General features: G+C 43.6%; 1 protein-coding gene and 1 long non-coding RNA gene across 8 annotated transcripts in view; both read left to right on the forward strand.

Moving 5' to 3' along the window:
• EVA1A (eva-1 homolog A, regulator of programmed cell death) overlaps positions 1-20,333 on the forward strand; it is a 62,523-nt gene extending 42,190 nt beyond the window's left edge. For all 7 annotated transcript variants that reach the window (XM_017340495.3, XM_051842730.2, XM_008254192.4 and 4 more), the window contains one exon: positions 19,144-20,333. In XM_017340495.3, the coding sequence (XP_017195984.1) occupies positions 19,144-19,517 (374 nt within the window). In that variant the 3' untranslated portion in view covers positions 19,518-20,333. The remainder of the gene's footprint in view (positions 1-19,143) is intronic.
• LOC138848576 (uncharacterized) lies at positions 2-8,139 on the forward strand. Its single transcript, XR_011386515.1, has 2 exons — positions 2-4,840; positions 6,253-8,139. It is a non-coding gene; the product is annotated as an uncharacterized lncRNA (long non-coding RNA).
• Positions 20,334-21,042: the final 709 nt, after the last annotated feature.

A 21,042-nucleotide genomic window follows, 5' to 3' on the forward strand; every position in this document is an offset into this window, starting at 1 on the left:
GTGTCCGTCGCCATGAGCTGTCTCCTGGGTGGCCGTCTCCGGCCTTGTGCTAGGACAGACACTGTGTTATCCTAGCCACGCTTTGCCTTGCTGAGTTTTGAGAGGAACCTTCCTCTGCTTGGGAGATAAGCTTGGCAGCCTCTCATTTGGCAGATGCAGAATTCTAAGAACTTTATCTTGCTGAAAAGGTTTGGTTTCCTTTGGGCTCAGTGAGTAAGTGAATTAGCCTGGGGCTACTGTTGGCTTCTGTCATCGTTTGTTAACTGGAGGAGGGAAGGGGCTGGTTCTTTCTTTCTTTTTTTTTTTTTAATTTTTTTAATTTATTTATTTTTTTAATTTATTTTTTTGACAGGCAGAGTGGGCAGTGAGAGAGAGAGAGACAGAGAGAAAGGTCTTCCTTTTGCTGTTGGTTCACCCTCCAATAGCCGCCGCGGTCGGCGTGCTGCGGCCGGCGCTCCGCGCTGATCCCATGGCAAGAGCCAGGTGCTTCTCCTGGTCTCCCATGTGGGTGCAGGGCCCAAGGACTCAGGCCATCTTCCACTGCACTCCCTGGCCACAGCAGAGAGCTGGCCTGGAAGAGGGGCAACCGGGACAGAATCCGGCGCCCCGACCTGGACTAGAACCCGGTGTGCGGGCGCCGCAAGGTGGAGGATTAGCCTAGTGAGCCGCGGCGCCGGCCGGGGCTGGTTATTTCTGCGCAGTTCTCAACCCCATACCGTTTGCGTGTGTGTGTGTGTGTGTGTGTGTGTGTGTTGTCTGGGGGACCCTCTGGGGTGTCTGGTAGCCTTCTGGGAGCAGTGGAGACAGAAGGTATGTGAGTCTGGGAGAGTCTGATATTTGTCCCTTCCCTGGATATGTTGTACTCTTTAGAAAGATGACTTTCTTCTCCAGATCATCTCCTAAGAACCAATGTTGTTCATAAGAAAGGGACCACTTGAACATACCTGGAAATGCTTGGTGGTTTGAGTGACCAAACTGTTCCTTTGCTGCTTGACTGAGCTTTCAATTTTTTGATAGTTTGCTGTTGTTTTGTTTTGTCTGATGTCTGGGCCTGTCATATGAAAAGGAAGTGACTGAGGTTCTGATTAGATTTCCTGTGCACAAGGAGTGGTTTTATTTTGTATTTCTCTAGCCAGTGTTGATATGTGGTGACCTCAGAGTTAAGACGCATAACCTGACATTTCTATTTGAAGGCTTGAGGCTAAAGGCAGCTCGTGCCTTCTCTTTGGAGGGGGCCGTGGATGGTGTGTCACCTGATTTCAAAAAGGAGGGCTTCTCAGCGCTTAACTGGCTGGCCTTACCTGGCAGGTTCATGTGCAGTGGACAAGATCAGGTTCGTGCCTTCTTGGATCAGCAAAGGCTCAGATCATTGGTCAGCTCCTCACCCTGTTTGAGGAAATCCAGAGCCTAGGGCCTCCTTGCCCAGGTACTCACATATCAAAGGAATTTCATCTTTGCTCTTTCTCTGAGGCTGAAATAGATAGAAAGGACACTGGAGCTGGAAAAGAGATGTTTGAAACTCTGACATCATGTGTTCACAAGCAATTGAATGAGTGAAGATCGACTCTCTTTTTTTTTTTTTGTAACATTTATTTTATTTATTTGAAAGAATTACAGAGAGAGGTAGAGACAAAGAGAGTGGTCTTCCATCTGCTGGTTCACTCCCCAGATGGCTGCAACAGCCAGAGCTGCGCCAATCTGGAGCCAGGAGCCAGGAGCCAGGAGCTTCTTCCAGGTCTCCCACACAGGTGCAGGGGCCCAGGGACTTGGGCCATCTTCTACTGCTATCCCAAGCCATAGCAGAGAGCTGGATTGGAAGAGGAGCAGCCGGGACTAGAACCGGCACCCATATGGAATGCTGGCGCTTCAGGCCAGGGCTTTAACCCACTGTGCCATAGCACTGGCCCCAGTGAAGATCTTTGAAATGTATGATGAAGATACCCCCAAAATGAAGTGGGGGTAAAAGAGAGGCTCTTGACTTTCCAAGACCACAAAAAACACCTGAAAATTAGCTGCTGCAGGAAATATCTTAGGGCTGAGCATTTGGTGATGTCATTTGGGCAACCTGCATCCCATCTCGGAGTACCTGGTTCAAGTCTTCTCTACTTTGCTGTTCATCCAACTTTCTGCTAATGCATACCCTGGGGGGCAGCAGGTGATGGCTCCAATACTTACATCCCTGTCACCCGCATGGTAGACTTGGTTGAGTTCTGGGCTCTTGGTTGGCCTTGTAGGTACTGAGGGAGTGAACTAATAGATGGAAGATCTCTCTTCTCTGTCTCTTTGCCTTTAAAATATGAAATGAAATGAAAATAAATCAAACAGCAAGAAAAGCAAACCTCTTGCATGTGAGTGAACAGAATGCTGGACTTTGGCGTTCTGCTGGGCACAGGACGTGCTTGGCAGTTTTCCATTTTGGCCAGCATGACCCTCAGTTGTGACCACTGAATGTGGTAATTCATTGAATGGCCTAGTGTTTGCTGTGTGTCTTGTGATCTTGTCAAGGCTGAAAGGGTACATGACCCTGTTTTTTGTCCCTTTCAATCTGCCTCCTTTCCATCCCTCTCTTTGGTCTAGAATTAAATACTGACAATGAATCTTTGCATTGAATATGGGCTTAGATAAAAGGAGACTATAAGAACATGGGAAGTAGAGTGGCTAAAGTAAAATTTGCTAGATCCAGTGAATTGGTTAGAGTAATAGATGAACCGCTAACTCTAACTGAATCCTACTCACACTCTCTCTGTGTGAGTCTTGTGTCTGGGGATGTCTGAGGTGTTTGATAATCTCGTGGACAGATAGAGACAGAAGAGATGTGAGCCTGTGAGGGTCTGGCCTTGGTCTATTTCTTAGTTCACAGTTGTACTGTTTTAGGAAGATGGCTGGCTTTCTCCTCTGGATCATTTCTGGAGAACAGATGCTGTGCATATAAAAGGAGCTAGTTTAAAACTGCCTGGTGGTAAACGCTCAGTGGTTTAAATGCCCAAACTGTTCCTCTGCTGCATGAATGAGTTTTTCCTATTTTCATAGTTCGCTTTGTTTTGTTTTGCCTGGTGCCTCTGAATATTGTATGGCTGATTAGATTTCCTTTGGGGAAGAACTGGTTTCACTATCTGATTCTGTAGTCAGGGTTAATATGTGAAAACCTGGTAAGGTGATGACGCATTCTCCCTCTACACCTAACTTACCAAGTACTGCTGCAATTTGCAGATTTAATCCATGAAAAATTCATGATTTCAGTTGAGTCTTCCTCATAGTGATTTAGTCTTTCTGTTTTTTTCTGGTTACAACTTGTTCCCATTTTTCACAACATCCACTTCAAACCTAGAGTATGCCAATAATTTAAAAGCTCTACTTACCATTATGTTCCCTAAAAGTAAATGACAAGTGCCAAACTTTAGTTTTTCTTAGTTTGCCATTAGTGAACAAAGGTTAAAGTTTATAACATATAAAGAGCTCTTACGAATCAATAAATTTTTCCCCAGAGAAAATATAACAAAGGACAGAAATGAGCAGTTTGTAAAAAAAATGCGAATTGCCAGTAAAACATCGTTAACTCAAATTCTAGCAAACAAATGCAAAATGGAAGCAGCTATGAGATTAACATTTTCATTTTATAAAATTCCCAAAGATTTCAATGATGAAATATCTAACTGGTTTTATAGAAAGTTTGGGGAAATTAGTATGTGCACAAAGTACTGATGGAATTGTAATTCCAATTGCTCCAAACTCTCTAAAGAATGATTTGGCAACATCAGAAGCACATATGCTGGGATGGACGTTTGGCTTGGCGCTCAAGAGGCCTGCATCCCGCCTTGCAGTGCCTGGTTCAAGTTCTGCTTCTGGCCTCAGTGCAGACCCTGGAGGCAGTGGTGACAGCACAGATATTTGAATCCCTGCTGCTCACAGGGATGTCCAATTGCAGTGTCATTTCTCATCTTTGGTCCCAGCCCAATATCCGTTGTTGCAAGCATTTGAGGAGTGAACCAGCAGATGTGAGCGCTCTCTATGTATGTGTCTCTAGAAATCCTACTTCTAGGAATTTTTCCTAAGGAAATAACGATGTAAATAGAAATTTTCCTTGGAGAAAATTAATGACAGAACTGTTTATAGTAGGAAAAAATGAAAAAACCTAAATATTAATTGAAATAGATGTTTTTGACATGCTATCAAGTGAATAAAGCCCTTTATCACAGAGCACATACAGTATGATACTCTTTATGTGGGTATATTATGTGTGTATGCATAACCATGTTTTATTGCTAATTATTTCTGGACGCCAGGATTGTGTGGGTGTGTGCTCCTGTATTTTTATGAGTGTGTTCTTTTGTTTAGTTATATTTTAGGTGTTTTACTATTTATTGATATTACTTAATAGTGAGTATTGTTATTTTATTGGAATATTAAATTTTGAATTCTATCATGTGTCTGTTAGACAATTACCACTCCCCCGTCTGCTGACTTCCTGAGCTACCTATCTGAGTGACCTGAGAATTACCACTTGGAAGTGCTAGAAGCATTTACAATTCAACTTGGCCTAGAATGGAATTGGGTCCTTCTCTTTAACACTCCTTGTGCGCCCCTCCAGAGTATCACCTAATCCGAAAGTACGGTTTTAACCACTGATGCTCTTCTTCACTGCTGTTGTCACAAATGGTTTTGGGTTGACTCCTCTCACCTCTAGAGGCCTTTCAACTGCATTGCCTTCACTTGCTTCCCACCATCACTGAATTGATTCAAGCCCCAGCGCGCCGGGGCCTGCATCACCCTAATGGAATTTTCCACGGGCTTCCTGCTTCCAAGCTTGTTTCACAGTCTGTACAGTCTTTCGAGAATTCAGGTGTGATGATGTAATTCTTAATATTTTTAAGAATTCCTCAGTGAATCTTCATTATCTCTGGGATAAAATCCAAATAGCTTTGTATGACTTAACAGTTAGGATTGCTTTCCGCTGCAAATGACAAAAAACCTCCACTAAGTGAGCTAAGCACATAGCAAGAAGTCTGGAGTTAGCTGGTTGTTAGTGTTACTCCTTTTGCTCAAAAAAGTAGGGACCAGTGTTTTTCTTCCTTGCCTGGCTTAGTTCACTCAGTACAATGTCCTCCAGGTATATCCATGTTGTCATAAATGGTGGTGTATCCTTCTTTAAGGATGAATACTATTCCATTTTATATTTTTCATTTTATTTACCTGTCAGTGGAGTCTTAGGTTGTTTTCATATTTTGCCTATTGTGAATAATGTTGCAGTGAACATGGGAATGCTGATCTTTCTATGAGGTACTGATTTCATTTCCTTTGGTTATATGCCCAGTGGAGATGGAGGAAGAAAAATATTACATGATCTCACTTACATGTAGGAGCTAATAAAATGTTGAATGCATAGAAACAGAGAAGAGAATGGTGATTGCCAGTAGAGGAGAGAGGCAGGGAATGGGGAGAAGTGGATCAAACAGTACATGTAGTTACGCAGGCTGAATAAGTCTAAAGATCTAATGTACAGCATGAGGACTGTAGTTAATAATGTATTTTACCAAAAATTTAGCAAGAAAGTAGAGTCCAGTTGTTACCACAAAAAGCAAAAAGATTACTGTAGAAGATGATTTATATGTTAATTCACTTGATTTAGTAATTAATTCACTCTGTATATGCATGTTAATATATCATATTGTATACATTAAATATATATATTTCATATATATAATGAAAATGCGAGGCCAACATCTCTGAAATTTTTGTAACCTTTCTGTTACATTTGTCAACTCATAGCTACAAAGTAGCTGCTGTTGTTCATGCTGTCATTTAAGAACAAAAAGAGAAAATAGAAGGAAATTCCAGTGGAACTTCTCTCATATTTAATTGACCTGATGTATGTCCCTGGGATGTGAGAGAGGCTGGAAAAATGAGACATTTAGCTTTTTCAGTCTTTAGACCAATCATTCATACTAAGGGTGATTTTTCCCTACAAGGGGTACTTCTGGCAACATCTGGAGATATTTTGACTGTCACAATATGGATAGCGAGATGCTGCTGGCATCTGGTGGGTAGAGAAACATCCTATATTGCAGAAATGAACCTCCCACAAGAACGAATTATCCAGTCCAAGATGTCAGTGGTGTCACAGTTGAGAAACCTGCTGTAGAGTAGAGGCAAGCAAGGAAGAAAGGGGGCTTTGGTGGGCCATCCCAGTCTGTAGTTCCTTGTGTGGCTTATCAAGGCTTTTAGCATTTGAATTTTCCTTCTCTGTGTTCTTAGTCACAGCCTTCCGGGATCAAGATCTCTGCTCCAGGAATTCTAAACCGCTTGCCAGGATTTTTCTCACCTCTTCGCTTCTGCACAGTTTTTTTCTCAAGAATTCTTCCCCTGACTTGGATTGCATAATGCCTCACCCCCTTCAGAACCTCTGGGTATCATCTCCTCCCCGCGCTGCCCCAGCCTGCTCAGGTGCTCCTCCCTGTTCTCTGCACATGTGCTTTGTTTTCCTCTTTCTTAGAACTTGGATTGGAGCAGGTAACATTTCTTGTTTTAATGATTAGTAAGTAAGCCATTGAGACCAGATACGATTATCTTTACAATGAGGATACCAATGTCATTAATAATAATAACCTCATTAATAACTCCTAACAGGGTTGTTAGCAAGAGCAAATGAATAATTACTCATTTTAATTTAATGATTTGAATATTTAATACATGCCTCTGACTCCTTTTGGTTTTTCCCTAAAAGTTACTTTCTCTGAGTTTTGTCCTAGTCACTCTGTCTGCCTCCTCCCAACCAATGCATTTGACCTTCATTTCCTCCTTCCTATTTGTCCTTTTTTCTCTTCCTTGTCACCAAACCAGCATTTGGCACTGTGCATACTTTGTGTGTTTAGATCTGTTTCCCTTACCACAATGTAGGCTCCCAGGAGCAGAGCGATGTCTGTTTTGTTGGCTGCATGTAGAATCATGCCTGGCATCTATTGAGCACTCAGTAAATCAGTGACTGAACATGCCTCAGTGACCACATAACATAAAAAGACCTAGCAAGAAGACTTACCCCAGAGCTGTCCCTTCCATCCAGTTTCTATGCTTGAGCCATCATCAGGCTTCTGTGTGTCCTTCCAGAGTCCTGTATGCAGATGTAAGAAAATATGAGCATACAATCTCTCCCTCCCCCATTGGATGCATAGGGTCAGGCTGTTTCTCCCTCTGACGTTTTCACTGAACTGTAATACATCATGGAGATATTTCAGATCAGTATATAAACAGCTTCCTCATCTTTTTAGGCAACTACTTATTGTTTTATTGTATAGATGGATCATTCTTAATACAGCCAGTCCTCTGCTGATAGCCAGTAGAAATGGTTCAGATCTTCAAATGGAACAACCCACAGAGACACAGTATGACCATTGCATACATGTTCAAGTGCATTTATTTAATAAATTTCCAAAGTTGCTGGATCAAAGTATATATACATTAAGAAAAATATCATCAATTTGTCATCTAAAATTTTACCAATTTACTCTTTGTAAGATGTATGAGGTGCAGGCCAGTGGCACAGCTGTTAAGTCGCTGCCTGGGATGCCTGCATCTTTATTTGAGTGCCTGGTTGCCTCTGCCGCCAATCCAGTTTCTGGCTGAGTCACACCATGGGAGGCAGCAGGCACTGATGGGCTCACGTACTTGTGTCCCTGTCACCTATAAGGGAGAGCCAGACTGGATTCCAGGTTTCTGACCTTGGCTGGTGTTGATATTTGGGGAGTGAACCAGCAGATAGAAGATATTCTCTCTCTCTCTTTTTCTTTCATTCAAATAAAATAAAATAAATTTTTCATAACTTAAAAATGTATGAGAATCTCCTGCAATGATGCTTTTCAAACTTTTGGATTTTTGTCAACCCGAGAGAAAAAATGATATCTAAATGAGATTTAATTTCTGTCTCTCTAGATCAGGAGGTGGCAAACTTTTTCCCTAGAGGGCCAGAGAGTAAATATTATGAGGCTACTCTCTGTGTTTGAGTCAGCTTTGCACTGTAAAGTGAAGGCAAATGTGGACAGTAAATGAATGAATGAGCCTGGCTGTGTCCAGTGAAATTTTATTTACGACATCAGGTGGCTGGCCAGATTGGACTTCTGAGCCATGGTGTGCCAATCCCTGTGTGAGGTGAGCATCTTTTCATCTGTTGAGAAGAACTGTTTATGTCTTTTGTCCATTTTCCTCATTGGTTGTTGATCTTTTTCTTAATGCCCTTTGTAGATGCTCTTTGCATATTAGCCCTTTGTCTGTTACATATTAAAAATATTTTTTCCTAATTTGTCATTCTTCTTTTGACTTAATTTTTTTCAATATAAAAGGTTTGAGGGATCATTAATTTTTTTTCTTTCAACCAATATTCTTTGAATGTGTAACTGCATGTATAGCTGTGCTGACTGTATATTATTTGGCCAGAATTTGAATCACGTTCCCTATGAGCTCGGGATGCCGGGGGGTGGTCGCTCAGTAGTAAGAGAGCATGAGTGTCCCTACCTCAGTTGATTGTGGCCATCGGAGAAAGCTTTGTGGTTTCTGGTTTTTATTATTCCCCTTTATCCTGTGAATCCAGTGAACACTTAAAACTTTTGTATCCTTCTCTCAGTTATACTCAAGGCATTATAGACCCACAGTTAATTTTTGCGGAATAAATTAACTATATTCTGACCTATACAATGTATAAATTTTTATTTATTTATTTATTTGACAGGCAGAGTGGACAGTGAGAGAGAGAGAGAGAGAGAAAGGTCTTCCTTTACCATTGGTTCACCCTCTAATGGCCGCTGCGGCCTGGGCACCGCGCCGATCCGAAGCCAGGAGCCAGGTGCTTCTCCTGGTCTCCCATGCGGGTACAGGGCCCAAGGACTTGGGCCATCCTCCATGCCCTCCCGGGCCACAACAGAGAGCTGGACTGGAAGAGGGGCAACCGGGACAGAATCCGGTGCCCCAACCGGGACTAGAACCTGGTGTGCCAGTGCCACAGGCAGAGGATTATCCTATTGAGCTGCGGTGTCAGCCTCTAAATTTTTTAACCATCGGAATATCCCCTGTTCAGAGAATTTAGAGAAAGAGGGTTTGGTGAAAGTGATACTTTGGTACACAGCTGATAGTGAGACAAATTAATTTACCACTTCTAAAAATCACATGGCAGTGTGTATCAAGATCTGTAATAAGGTACATCGCATTGGACAAATTCCTTTACTCAGATTTCACTGTAAGGCAATAACCGACAAGCAATCAAAAAAGGACATTGTTTTAAGCACAAAAATATCCCTTCCGTAATTATTTTAAGGATTTTTTTTCAGTAGCCTAAATACCAAAGGCAGGAAACTAATTTTGTTAACTGTGGAACATTCACTGGATAGAATACTATGTTGCATTATTTAGCATGATTGGGGGGGATTATAGAGACTATAAATCACAATTTATATTGTACAAAGTATATATCCTGAGAAAAAGATACAAATTATATAATAAAGTAAATATAAATGAATATATTTATATGAGAGAGAAAGAACAGAAGAAAATCATTTAACTACACTAAATACGATATATTCCTATTCAGTTTGTGATATTATGGTGTTTTTATATTTTTCTGTTCCCTACTGTTTTATTGTTATACCATTGTATATATACAGATGTACATATACCACTTATGTATATATATCTACATGTAATACATTCATTGCTGAACTTTTAGAAATTATGTATTCATGATTTAACTCAAATATGCATGAGATCCACACCATGAGCCATGTACTATACTGGATGCTCTTGAGACTTTGAAAGAACTCATGGATTCTGCCCTCAAATCTCACTATCATCTGAGAAAGATTACGTTTACAGAACTGGTTATGATACAGCTTCATAAAGTGCTTCCTGCATTAGAGGGACTAATTAGTCACACTTTTATTCCCTTCCAAACTCAAAGGTCCAGAAAAACATCAGAATACAGTTCTGGGACCGGTGCTGTGGTGTAGTGGGTAAAGCCACCACCTGCAGTGCCGGCATCTCATATGGGTGCTGGTTCAAGTCCTGGCTGCCCCACTTTGGAGCCAGCTCTCTGCTATGGCCTGGGGAAGCAGTAGAAGATGGCCCAAGTTCTTGGGCCCCTGCACCCACATGGGAGACCCAGAGGAAGCTCCTAGCTCCTGGCTTTGGATCTGCACAGCTCCAGCCATTATGGCCAATTAGGGAGTGAACTAGTAGATGGAAGACCTCTCTCTCTCTCTCTCTCTCTCTCTCTCTCTCTGCCTCTCCTTCTCTCTCTGTAAATCTGACTTTCAAATAAAATAAATGAATCTTTAAACTTAAAGACTACAGCACCAACTTCAGCAGTGAAAGAGCTGCTTGGAGAAGTGTCTGTACTCCCTGGGCACTTAGGAGACCGCAGGTGTTGGCTTCTGCAGGGGAGGAAAAGAGAACAGGTGGATTCAGATGATGGGTAGAGAGATGGAAGCTTCCTTGTGGCCTGGGATGAGTGAGGGCAAGGAAAATGAAGGAGTAAAATCAAAGGAGCGTACACACCAGAGCCAGTCTGGTGGAGATGGAGATTCTCCAGTTCTCCTTCCTGAAGAGGAACGAGTCAGGGATGGAAGGAGACAGAAGGACAGAAGTGGAAGTGGGGGTCTTCCCTCCCCTTTCCTAAAAGGAAGGCAGATTTCTTTAAAAAGGCCTCCTCATAATGCTTTAAAGGTTTAAAGAAGCCATTTTGCTGAACACTCCCTCTTTTCACAGTTCCCATCCCTCTCTTCCCACTCGAAGGATTAAAAGCTTGGGGACCAAGTAGAAGCCCAGGTAGGGAGAAGGTTATACTTGCACGGAGATAGTGGAGCTGGCCTGAGCCACTGTTGCCGTCCCCTCCTGTCAAGAATCTCCTGGGCATGATCTGACCTCTGAGGGTGCAAATGAAATTAGCCCAGGACCTCCTCATACGCCTCTTCCTGCTCATGAAAACAATGACCCTGCAGGAAGCAAGATACAGCAATACATTTATTTTTATTTATTAAGGGAAAACAACGACAATAGCCCTCCCCACTCTGCTTCCTGGGCAATTAACAGCTGTCTGGATTTGGTCAAGACTAGGGTGGATCATTGGCCAAGAGGAAGTGACCTGGAGCAAAAAGTATTACACAAGGGAAAAAAGCCGACATAGAGCTCTAGCTTTGATTTTTGCAGCAAAATGATGAAGACACAAGACGTATTCTATCAGCTGTGAAAATCAGCCCAGAGTCACCAACCTGGACCCAGTGAGACAAAACAGGGACTCCTGTGCTCCTTCTGATTGCTTTTGCTGGGCCCTGCTGGGAACCCATGCCTGAGATGCCAGGAGTCACAGAGGCTGTTTTCTGGTATGGGAGCAGGATGGGGTGGATTCGCCAAGCTGGAGGGAGACCAGAGGTTTCTAAGATGGAGTTCAGAATTTATCTTTTCAACATTATGCCCATGGAATTGGGAAGGGGTTGTGAGGTAAGCATGGATGTGGAAGCCAACTTGATGTCTGAATGTATGCATTTTAACCTCAAGAATCATTTTCCCTCCTGGTGGAAGCAAAGAATTGAGTGTCAGGCAGACCTACATTTGACTCCTCATTTCAGCTCTGGCCTTTTTTTTTTTCTTTAAAGATTTATTTATTTATTTGAAAGGCAGAGAGAGAGAGAGAGACAGAGAGAGAGAGAGAGACAAAGAGAGAAAGAGAGAAAGAGAAAGAGAGAAACAAAGAGATCTTTCATCCTCTGATTCACTCCCCAAATGGCCACAATGGCTAGAGCTGAGCCAGGCTGAAGCTAGGAGCTTGGAGTTCCATCTAGGTCTCCCACATGAGTGGCCGGACCCAAGTACTTGGGCCACCATCTACTGCCTTCCTAGAACATTAGCAGGAAGCTGGATTGGAAGCAGAGTAGCCAGCATTTGGAACAATGCTCTGATATGGGATGCCATATCCCAGATGGCTGCTTAACCCACTATGCCACAACCTTGGCCAGCACATCATTCTTTTAAACAAAGGTGAAGCTACTAGCTAACCTGCTGAATTATGGTCATGGGTAAAGGTATTACAGATGACCAGCATAGAAGAAGTATTCCAGACCCTGGCAAACATAGGCATTCAGTAAATGATAGCTCATTCTGTCTGTCTGTCTGCTTTATCTCTTTCCCTTTCTTCTTTCCCTCCTTCCTTTTCTGATCCCCACTTCGTTCTCTGAGATTGTGTATCACTGTCGCTTTGCGTATGCAGTATGTATCTCTGTACATAGCTTTAAACCTTCTTAGATCCCAGTGTTGGGAAAAGGCTACAGGAAGGAGTTGGGAAGTAAAGGGACTAACCAAAGCCCTTCTGCTATGTCTGTTCAGCATTTACAGGTTTGTCTTGACTTGTATTTCAGTGGTCTGTGTGCCCAGGGGGATTATGCTGGAACTTCATCACCAGAAAACACTTGTAGGGAACATAGGCAAGTCTCCAAGAAATAGAGACAGAATTATGGAACTCCAGATGCGTGCTGCAGAGGAGATGGGGCTGTGTTTGCTGCCTTAGTGGATACTAGAGCTCTCTAAAGCTTTGTACAGGCAGCCTATTTATTTCTATTTTATTTCAGATTTATTTCTAGCCTGTCCGTAGGGATTGGTTAGGTTAAGTTCTTCCATTTTACTAATGGAGGAAGGTTTGGTTTATGGGGTGAGTTGGATGATAAAGTAAATGTCACTGAACATTCATGTCCTATTTCCCCCACTCTGGGATCCAAGCAGATTCCTTCTTGGTTGGGGAATTGTTTTTCATTGGGTTGAAGGGACTGGAGCAGAGACGGTATTGCTATATTCTTCTCAACCACAGCCCGTCCTGGGCAAGTTCTCTTCAAGGCTTCGGGGTAGCAGAAAGCCCCAGGATGAGGCTCATCCACGGAGTTCCAATCACACTAGCTCCACTGGCTGATGGTGCTCACTCTTGTGAAGTTGCTTCCCCTCTCTGTGAGAGCAAGGCCAGCATCTCACTGCTGGTATTGTATGGGAAATGGGCCCATCCCTGTCTTTGGTTCATTTCATTCTAAGTTAGAAAAATCTGTAATTATTAATGGCTCAGTTTCTTTAGCTTCATCAAGAAGGAAAAAGCTAACCACAGCCATAAATCAAAATATGTATTTGCTAGATCACATGGAACATTATACTCAAAGCCATACCCCCTAAACCAAACATATGGAGGAGGATTTTAAATTCTTATTTTCCAACGGGAGACTTTTCATGATAACCTTCTGTAGAACATTTTTATACTCATTATAAAGTGATCCTTACTAGAATTCTAAAAAAAAAAGCCTTTAGAAGATTTTATACTGCCGAAAGAAGTAATTAAATATGTGTGAAGTTCAAGGCATGTCATTTTTAAGAGTTGCAAGTGAACTGTCCATTGGAAAAATCCACTGAGTAACCCACACTCTTGCATCCTAGCAAAGGAGTCAGAAATGAACATGAAGAGTGTATGTTTGTGGGTCAGAAGAGGACAACGAAGCCCTTGGCTTGTCTAGAGTGAAGGCTTCTATGGGGGAGTTTAGGGGAACATGATTGGGGAGACATAATGGAAACAGGTTTTTGAGAGTCTTAAGAGTCCATTTAAAAAATAGCAATAAACCACGTAATAGGAGTCACATTCAAAAGTGTGGCACTGACATCCATGTGCAAAATGCATTGGAAATGGGAGGAACTTTAATCCAATTGTTGATCCAGGAAGCTGCAGAAATAATTCAGGTGTGGGAAAATGGCAGTGAGAATGCAGAGGGTGGATGAGGCATGAGAACCGCTACGATTGATTAATTCAGAGAATGACACCGAAGAGAAAGTCAAAGAGGACCCTGCGCTTCAGGCATGGATCACTGGGAGATGGAGGGAGCCTCAGGCAGAAAGGAAACAGAAGAGGGGGGTAAATGGGAGAGAGAGAGGGAGGGAGGGAGGGAGGGGGGAGAGAGAAAGGGAGGGGAGAGGGAGGGAGGGAGGAACAACTGAGAAGTTTGAGAGGAAGAAGAGTTCCCGGTGAGGTATATTTTGATGAGATTGTAAGGTGCAAAGAATTTGTAAACAAGTTTTAAAGTTTCATTTACATAAGAAATGAATCCCTTCAAGAGACAGAGGAGCCTCCTTCCCTGCTCCCCCATTGTCATACCCCCCCCCCCCCCCGCCCCCTGCTTAGTATCCAAGGATAAGTATCCCTTACTGTAGGAATGAGGCCTGGTACAGTGAAAATCCTGTTCCTGGTCTTCATTTTTTATAGGCATGGATGTTGAGAAACTTTGTTCTCATATAAGTATATAGAAAAGAACAAAAGGAGCTTTGTCTTAATGACATCACTCAAGTCTCTGAATTAAATTTGTGTTCTATGCCAAAAATCAGAGTGATCTGTCATCAGAAATTATTCTTGAATGGTCTATCAGCTGACAACTTGATTAGGCCTTCCTTTGGTTTTGTTGAAAACCAAGAATTGGAAACTGACTTGGAAGAGGATGTATTAGGCAATCATTAGAAGCTTTTGCCTCGTGACATGGCCATCAGTATTCTGAGTAGTTGTTTTTCTTGTTGAGCATTTTTGAAGTCTGGGGTAGCACCCTGAACCAAGATTCAGGATGTGAGAGGGAGTCTAGCTTTTGTGATATGCGGAAGAGCAACTGTGGAGTGGGTGGAATAGGAGAAGTGCCACAGAGCAGCAAAGGAGAACATGTGAGAATGTCCCTCCACCACAGGTACCCATCAGACAGATCCAGCATAGGTGAGAACAAAGAAATGGCCCTTGAAGGTTTGGAAATTAATTCTCTTAAAATCCTAAGTGCCTGCTCGCCTTTTGGGTGGCACATAATCCTACTGTGGAGCCTGCTTATCTAAGGAAAAGCAAAACAGAGGTAAAGCTTAGGTGCTTGTAAACCCACCGATACTGAGGCAGGCTCCAGGGCCTTCTGGGGCCATGAGTGTGTGGACAGAGGCAGAACCCTTGGCTCCCTGGGGACTGGCTGTCTCTGAATGAAATGATCTTATTCCTGCCTGTGACAGCTGGTGGCAGAAAATCACTTTGGTTAGCAACTGGGGTAGAGTTAAGCATAACATGGTTTTAGAGCAAAAGGGAACTCTGGTCAAAGCAGACAGCCCCAAGGCATGGCTCTTGGGACAGGGTTCATCTTGATAAACAGCAAAATCCATTGCTCCTGTGATTTTTGAATTTTGACTCATGACTGGATCTAGGTTTTATAAAGACCACTCTGGGCTAAATGTTTCTCGCCTGTTTTAGTTCTCCAGTCCCTGGACCCTCTGGCTTCACCAGTTCTGCACTCTCTTGGCCCCATTGGTGCCTCACACACACTTCCTTCACTCAGTCACACTCAGTTCTCATTATGTTTTGTTGTGCAGCTGCTGCTTCTGTCAGACTTAGAGGTTCAGTGGGGTTAGATTGGCCGAGGGTCATTTGACTAATAAAAGAGAGAGTCCTTCTCCAAACTTTATGAAAGAAAAGCAAATCCTTAGTTGAACTCAATTTTGGGAGGCCAAGTTCATGGCTTTTCTTTGTCCTGAAACATGTCCCATGTATCTGAGTACATAATAGTTTCTTAAGTGTACTCTAGAATCTAAGTGAGACTCGGACCACTTCAGCTTGTCATCACATGGCTTGTTGTTATGTATTTATATGTGTTGATTGCAGCCACGTGGACGTGATTTAATCCTAGGCAAGTGCAGATTGGTGTGCAGTTCATGGACTGTCCTGGTCATTATTTTCTCAGGGAAACTGTAAACCCAAGGAGAGAGATGGTACCTCCTCTGTGGGCCTATGGTATCTGGCATAGCAGAATGCCAGTGGACAAGCAAATGACAAAAATACCTGTCATTTACCCAGAAACAAGCCTTTACCAAGCACTGTCTTGCATATGGTGATTGTCCCAATAGCCTGTGTGGTGGATGGCACCTGAGCCTTTATACAGACTCCATGGTAGGAATTGATGAGGGGGGAATGGGTTTTGCAACCACACAGATTCCAGTTTGTTTGCTTGGTCGTTTAGACTTATCATCTGCCCTAGGGAGGTCACACCACTTGCATTTGCTTCTGCCTTTGTTTCTTTGAAGTCAACCATTAAAGGAGGAAAGGAGATGGTAAAGGAAGGAAGAAGGGAAAAAAAAGAAAAAGAAAATGATGTCATTGATGGATTGCGTGAAACTGGAAACAGATTTAAGCACTTTTCGTAGGTTCTGTAGGTTTGAAATATTTAAATTAGATCCAGTTCTTGTCTTCAGAAAGCATCCAGTGAGGTGTTAGCAACTGACTGTAGGTAATACAATGGGCTGTCTCTGATGGAGGTACACACTGTCAGGCTGAGTAGCCCTAGGAGATAAGGAAACAGCGAGATGTGTTGTCCAGTGCTAGGGTGATGAGGGAGACTCACAGCCACTGAACATCACTGGGCTCCCTGTAGATGGGACGACAGCACTAACAGGAGTTTGTTGCAGGTCAGCCTGCTACTCAGTCTTTCTGTATTGTTCTTTGATGGAGTTACACAAGTGGGTTTGGGTGGCTAATAGTTGGTTCTAGGGACTTGAGAAGACATTATTAAGATGATAAAATAATTTCAATATTCTAGAACCAGGCTGAAACAGTGAAGTTTTTATATTTGTTATCAGAAAGAATCCTAAAGGGTCATCATTTTTAAAAATGGGAGGATGAGTCTTATGCCATCCTTTTTGTTGAAGACTTGCAGGGTTGACTTGACAACAAGCTCACTGCATGAGAATTTTGTGAGTTGGTGATAATGATTTAGGGCTGCATGACTAGAATCAGGGGAGGTTACAGCTCTATCATTTTTTCTGCCGGAATATGTCCAAAGAGTGACTGCAATGTCAGAATACCAACCAGTGTTCTTTGAAGCCTAGCTATATGATGATTTTAAATAATTAAAGGACTGCCATGGAAAAGAGTTTAACATTTTTTTGTTAGATTTGATCCAAGCCTCTTAGACTTTGTGCTGGAACACTTCCTGCACTTGCTGATCTTCACAGGGCTAGCCCACCTCAACCTTCAACTCTTGGCTCAGAAACTGCTTATTAATAATTTCAATATTAATAATCCTATGGATTATTGACACTTATTCAGAGAAGAATTCTGAATACTGGCTCAAATAGACCAGACAACATGGTAAGTTTTTAAGGGTTTTATTCAGTGAGATAAATGCACAGGAAGGTAAGGGCTGTGATTAGGGGAGAAAGAAGTCTAGAAGCTAAGTTGGGTCCATACCAGGCAGAGGGCAGGCCAGGAGCATGTGGAACGAGCATGAGGGCAGGAAAGCGGAGGCAGGGCAGAGGCTACAGGCCTCGCACCCGGAGGCACAGAGCAACAAGGGAAGGGCCCACTGTATTCCAGGCCTTCTATTTATCCCCAAAGAGGGAGTGGCTACGTAGTCTGATTGGCAGGTGGGCATACAGGTGGGGTCAGGTAGAGGCATGAGATCACACAGGCACCGTGGTCTCCCAGCTCACAAACCTAATCGATTTTATCCCATCTGCCTGCATCCAAACTATCTTATCTGGAAAGCCTTCTGACTCCCACGTCTGACCTTAGTCTTTCGGCTTGCCTGTGTGTTCCCAGAGCTCCCTCCTGCTTGTACTTGCCTTCTGTGTAGCAGGGGTGGGTCTGTGGCCTGCTCTGTTGGTTCCCCAGGGCTGGTGCCCCCTCAGCCTTCTGTCTGCTTCATTTCAGCTGGACAGAATCCAGTTTCAGACTCCTTCACTGCACTGACGTCCGCTTGTTGACTATTTCACCCACTGTGCTTTTTTCTTCTCTCTTTGTAATTTTTGTCTATTTTATTTACATTACTGTCATTTTGTTGGGGTTTTCAGAGGGAAGAAGGGATTGTTAACACATGGATTCAATAAGCTGTGTTTAGATTGAGACTTTTATTGGATACAATTTAGAATGCCCCAGCTTCAAAACCCCTGTGCTCTCTGATGCTGTTCGATTCTAGGGAGCCTGTAGAAATTTATCCTGCATGTTCTTGAAGAGGTGTGCACAGAACAAAGGACACTGACTTTAGCATTGGCTGTAATTGTGGAAAACTGGAGATAACTTATATAAGGAGATGAATAAACTTTAATAAAATGTACAAAACTATGCAGCAGTCAAAAAATGCTGTTAGGCTAAATACACTGACTGGGAAATTTCGTCAGGAATATTCCTAAATTTACTGATCCCTTTGTGATATATTATTTTATTTTTTACTTGACAGAGTTAGACGGTGAGAGACAGAGAGACAGAAAGACCTTCCTTCCATTGGTTCACCCCCCAAATGGCCGCCATGGCCAGAACTGTGCTGATCTGAAGCCAGGAGCCAGGTGCTTCCTCCTGGTCTCCCATGCGGGGGCAGGGCCCAAGCACTTGGGCCATCCTCCACTGCCCTCCAGGGCCACAGCAGAGAGCTGGCCTGGAAGAGGAGCAACTGGGATTAGAACCGGTTCTAGTCCCGGCTGCTCTACCTCCAATTCAACTCTCTGCTATGGCCTGGGAAAGCAGTGGAAGATGGCCCAAGTCCTTGGGCCCCTGCACCCACGTGGGAGACCCAGAGGAAGCTCTTGGCTCCTGGATTTGGTGTGACCCACTCCTGGGCCATTGAGCGATTTGGAAAGTAAACCGCTGGTTAAAGATCTCTCTCTCTCCCTCTCTCCCTCTCTCCCTCTCTCCCTCTCCTGCTCTTCGTAACTCTCACTTTCAAATGAATAAATCTTTAAAAAATAGTTCTGGGAATTGTGCAAATAAATTACAGAGTTTTTTGGTTTTTGGTTGTTTTTGCTGTTGGTGGAATGGATGAAAAGAGGCTTTCAACAGATGTGACTGTTAAATGTCACCGAAGCCCCGTGGCTCACTCACATACTCACCGGTGCTAAATAATTATAGGTTTTCTGCCTTTTACTCTTCATCGAGAAATAATTTCCAAGTTCAAGTTGAAAGAATAGTAAATATCCTTTACCCTTTAGCAACTTGCTGCTTGTCAGTAATCGTATTGGGAGTTGTCACACGGGAGAGCAGTATTTGTGGCCATCACTGCTTTGGGCTGGTGACAGGGGCAAGCTGGTCATTTTTGGTTTCTGCCTTTGGAGCTGCCATCTCTTAAATGCTTCCTTCTTCCCCAGAAAACCCTGAGCGAGCCGCCCTGTACTTCGTCTCTGGCGTGTGCATCGGACTGGTCCTGACCCTGGCCGCCCTGGTGATGAGGATCTCCTGCCATACAGACTGCCAGCGGCGTCCCCAGAGGAAGTTCCTGCAGGACCGAGAGAGCAGCAGCGACAGCAGTGACAGCGAGGACGGCAGCGAGGACACGGCGTCTGACCTCTCGGTGCGGAGACACCGCCGCTTCGAGCGGACGTTGAACAAGAACGTGTTCACCTCTGCGGAGGAGCTGGAGCGCGCGCAGCGGCTGGAGGAGCGCGAGCGCATCATCCGCGAGATCTGGATGAACGGGCAGCCCGAGGCGCCCGGCGCCCGCAGCCTCAACCGCTACTACTAGGGCTGCGGGGCTGCGGGGCAGCGGGGCTGGACGCCCACCGGTGGCCCAGAGACGCCGGAGCACACCGGCCTCTCAGCAGAGAGGGCAGATTCTCTTCCTCTGTGAACACACACACACACACACACACACACACACGTGGGTTCCTCAACCTTTCCAGGTGTTGGAATGGTGCTGAAAATCCCTCCCTACCAATGCGAATGGAGATCTGGGCTGTCTTCATCGCTGTGTGTCATTCCTTTTCGAAAGGCAAGACAGCCGTGACTTGAGGGCTGGGACCAGCAGGGCGAACGTGACCCGGTACATGCAGTTTGCTAAGCGACTCCGGGCGTGGAGGCACTTCTGACTCAGAGAGCATGCTCCGTGCTTATTATTTAAGGCTGATTTTGCAAATCTTGTGTTGCAATGGCAACCTCAGCATTTTAACTGGCACCTCAGGGATCAAAATCCTATTTTTTTTAGTATAGTTCCCGCCTCATTCATGAAAATGAATAGAATTATTATATTACGGGAGATGTGTCAGTGAACCAGAAAATGTTGATAACCTCAAAGGATGAAGGGTTTTTATTTTAAATAGTTTATAAAAATATATATTGACATGCAGATTTGAAAATGCTGCGTAAGAAAGTGTCTGTCTTCCCCTCCCCCTCCACTTTGGAGAGAAGAAAATTTTAGTATGACTTCATGCTTCAGACAATCATGGTTTAAAATACTTTTTTTAAAAAAAGAGTTTAGATTTCCAAGAAAAGAATGGAAATGGGAGATAAGGATTAAAGAGCCAATATTAGGGTGGAATAAAAAAATGAATGTTTCATAAAAGCTTTCTTGCGTCATGTCTATCTTGATGGCTAAATGACGGCCATTTATGCAGGTGAGTGAGCGAGTTTGCCAGACCCTGCCAGGATTGGAATAGAGAAACAGCCCCCTGTGTGATGATGGGCTTTTGATGTCTGCACATTGCATGTTGTGGCGGCACTAAGGTTGAGTTAAGCAGAGGGAGAAATAGAAGAGTTCCTTTGGGCTACAAGTAAGATGGTGACCCCCATATGGGGAGAGGAAGTTGGCAGGGAAGGAAGAGAGGCAAGACTGTGCCGCATTTAGAAGTGGCCTGTGGAGGAGGAAGCAACATCCTCTAGACTGATAAACAGGAACAGGGAGATCTGTGTTTGGGCTGCCCTAGAGTAGGTTCCTTCCCCCGGGGGAGGATCTCCGCAGTCCACTGATTTTTGTGACTATGCCTAAGAGGATTGTCAGGGTCTCTACTGCTTTACTGCTCTCATTACATGCGTTGGGAGGGCTGTTTTACAAGCAGAACAATCATAATCTCTGTTTCCCCAGGGGAAAACAACAGTGTGCTTGAATGCCCCGGTGGCTGGCCTACTTTCATCATTTTAAATGGTCTTGGTTAGAAATAAGTCCCCAAATTCCTGAATTGTGATTCCCACTTTTTAAAAGTCCCATTTTCATCTTATTTGGAAAGAGAACAGATTTTTTTTAAAGATTTATTTATTTGAAAGAGTTACAGAGA

The sequence above is a fragment of the Oryctolagus cuniculus genome, chromosome 2, assembly GCF_964237555.1.
Source record: "Oryctolagus cuniculus chromosome 2, mOryCun1.1, whole genome shotgun sequence".
Lineage (NCBI taxonomy): Eukaryota > Metazoa > Chordata > Mammalia > Lagomorpha > Leporidae > Oryctolagus > Oryctolagus cuniculus.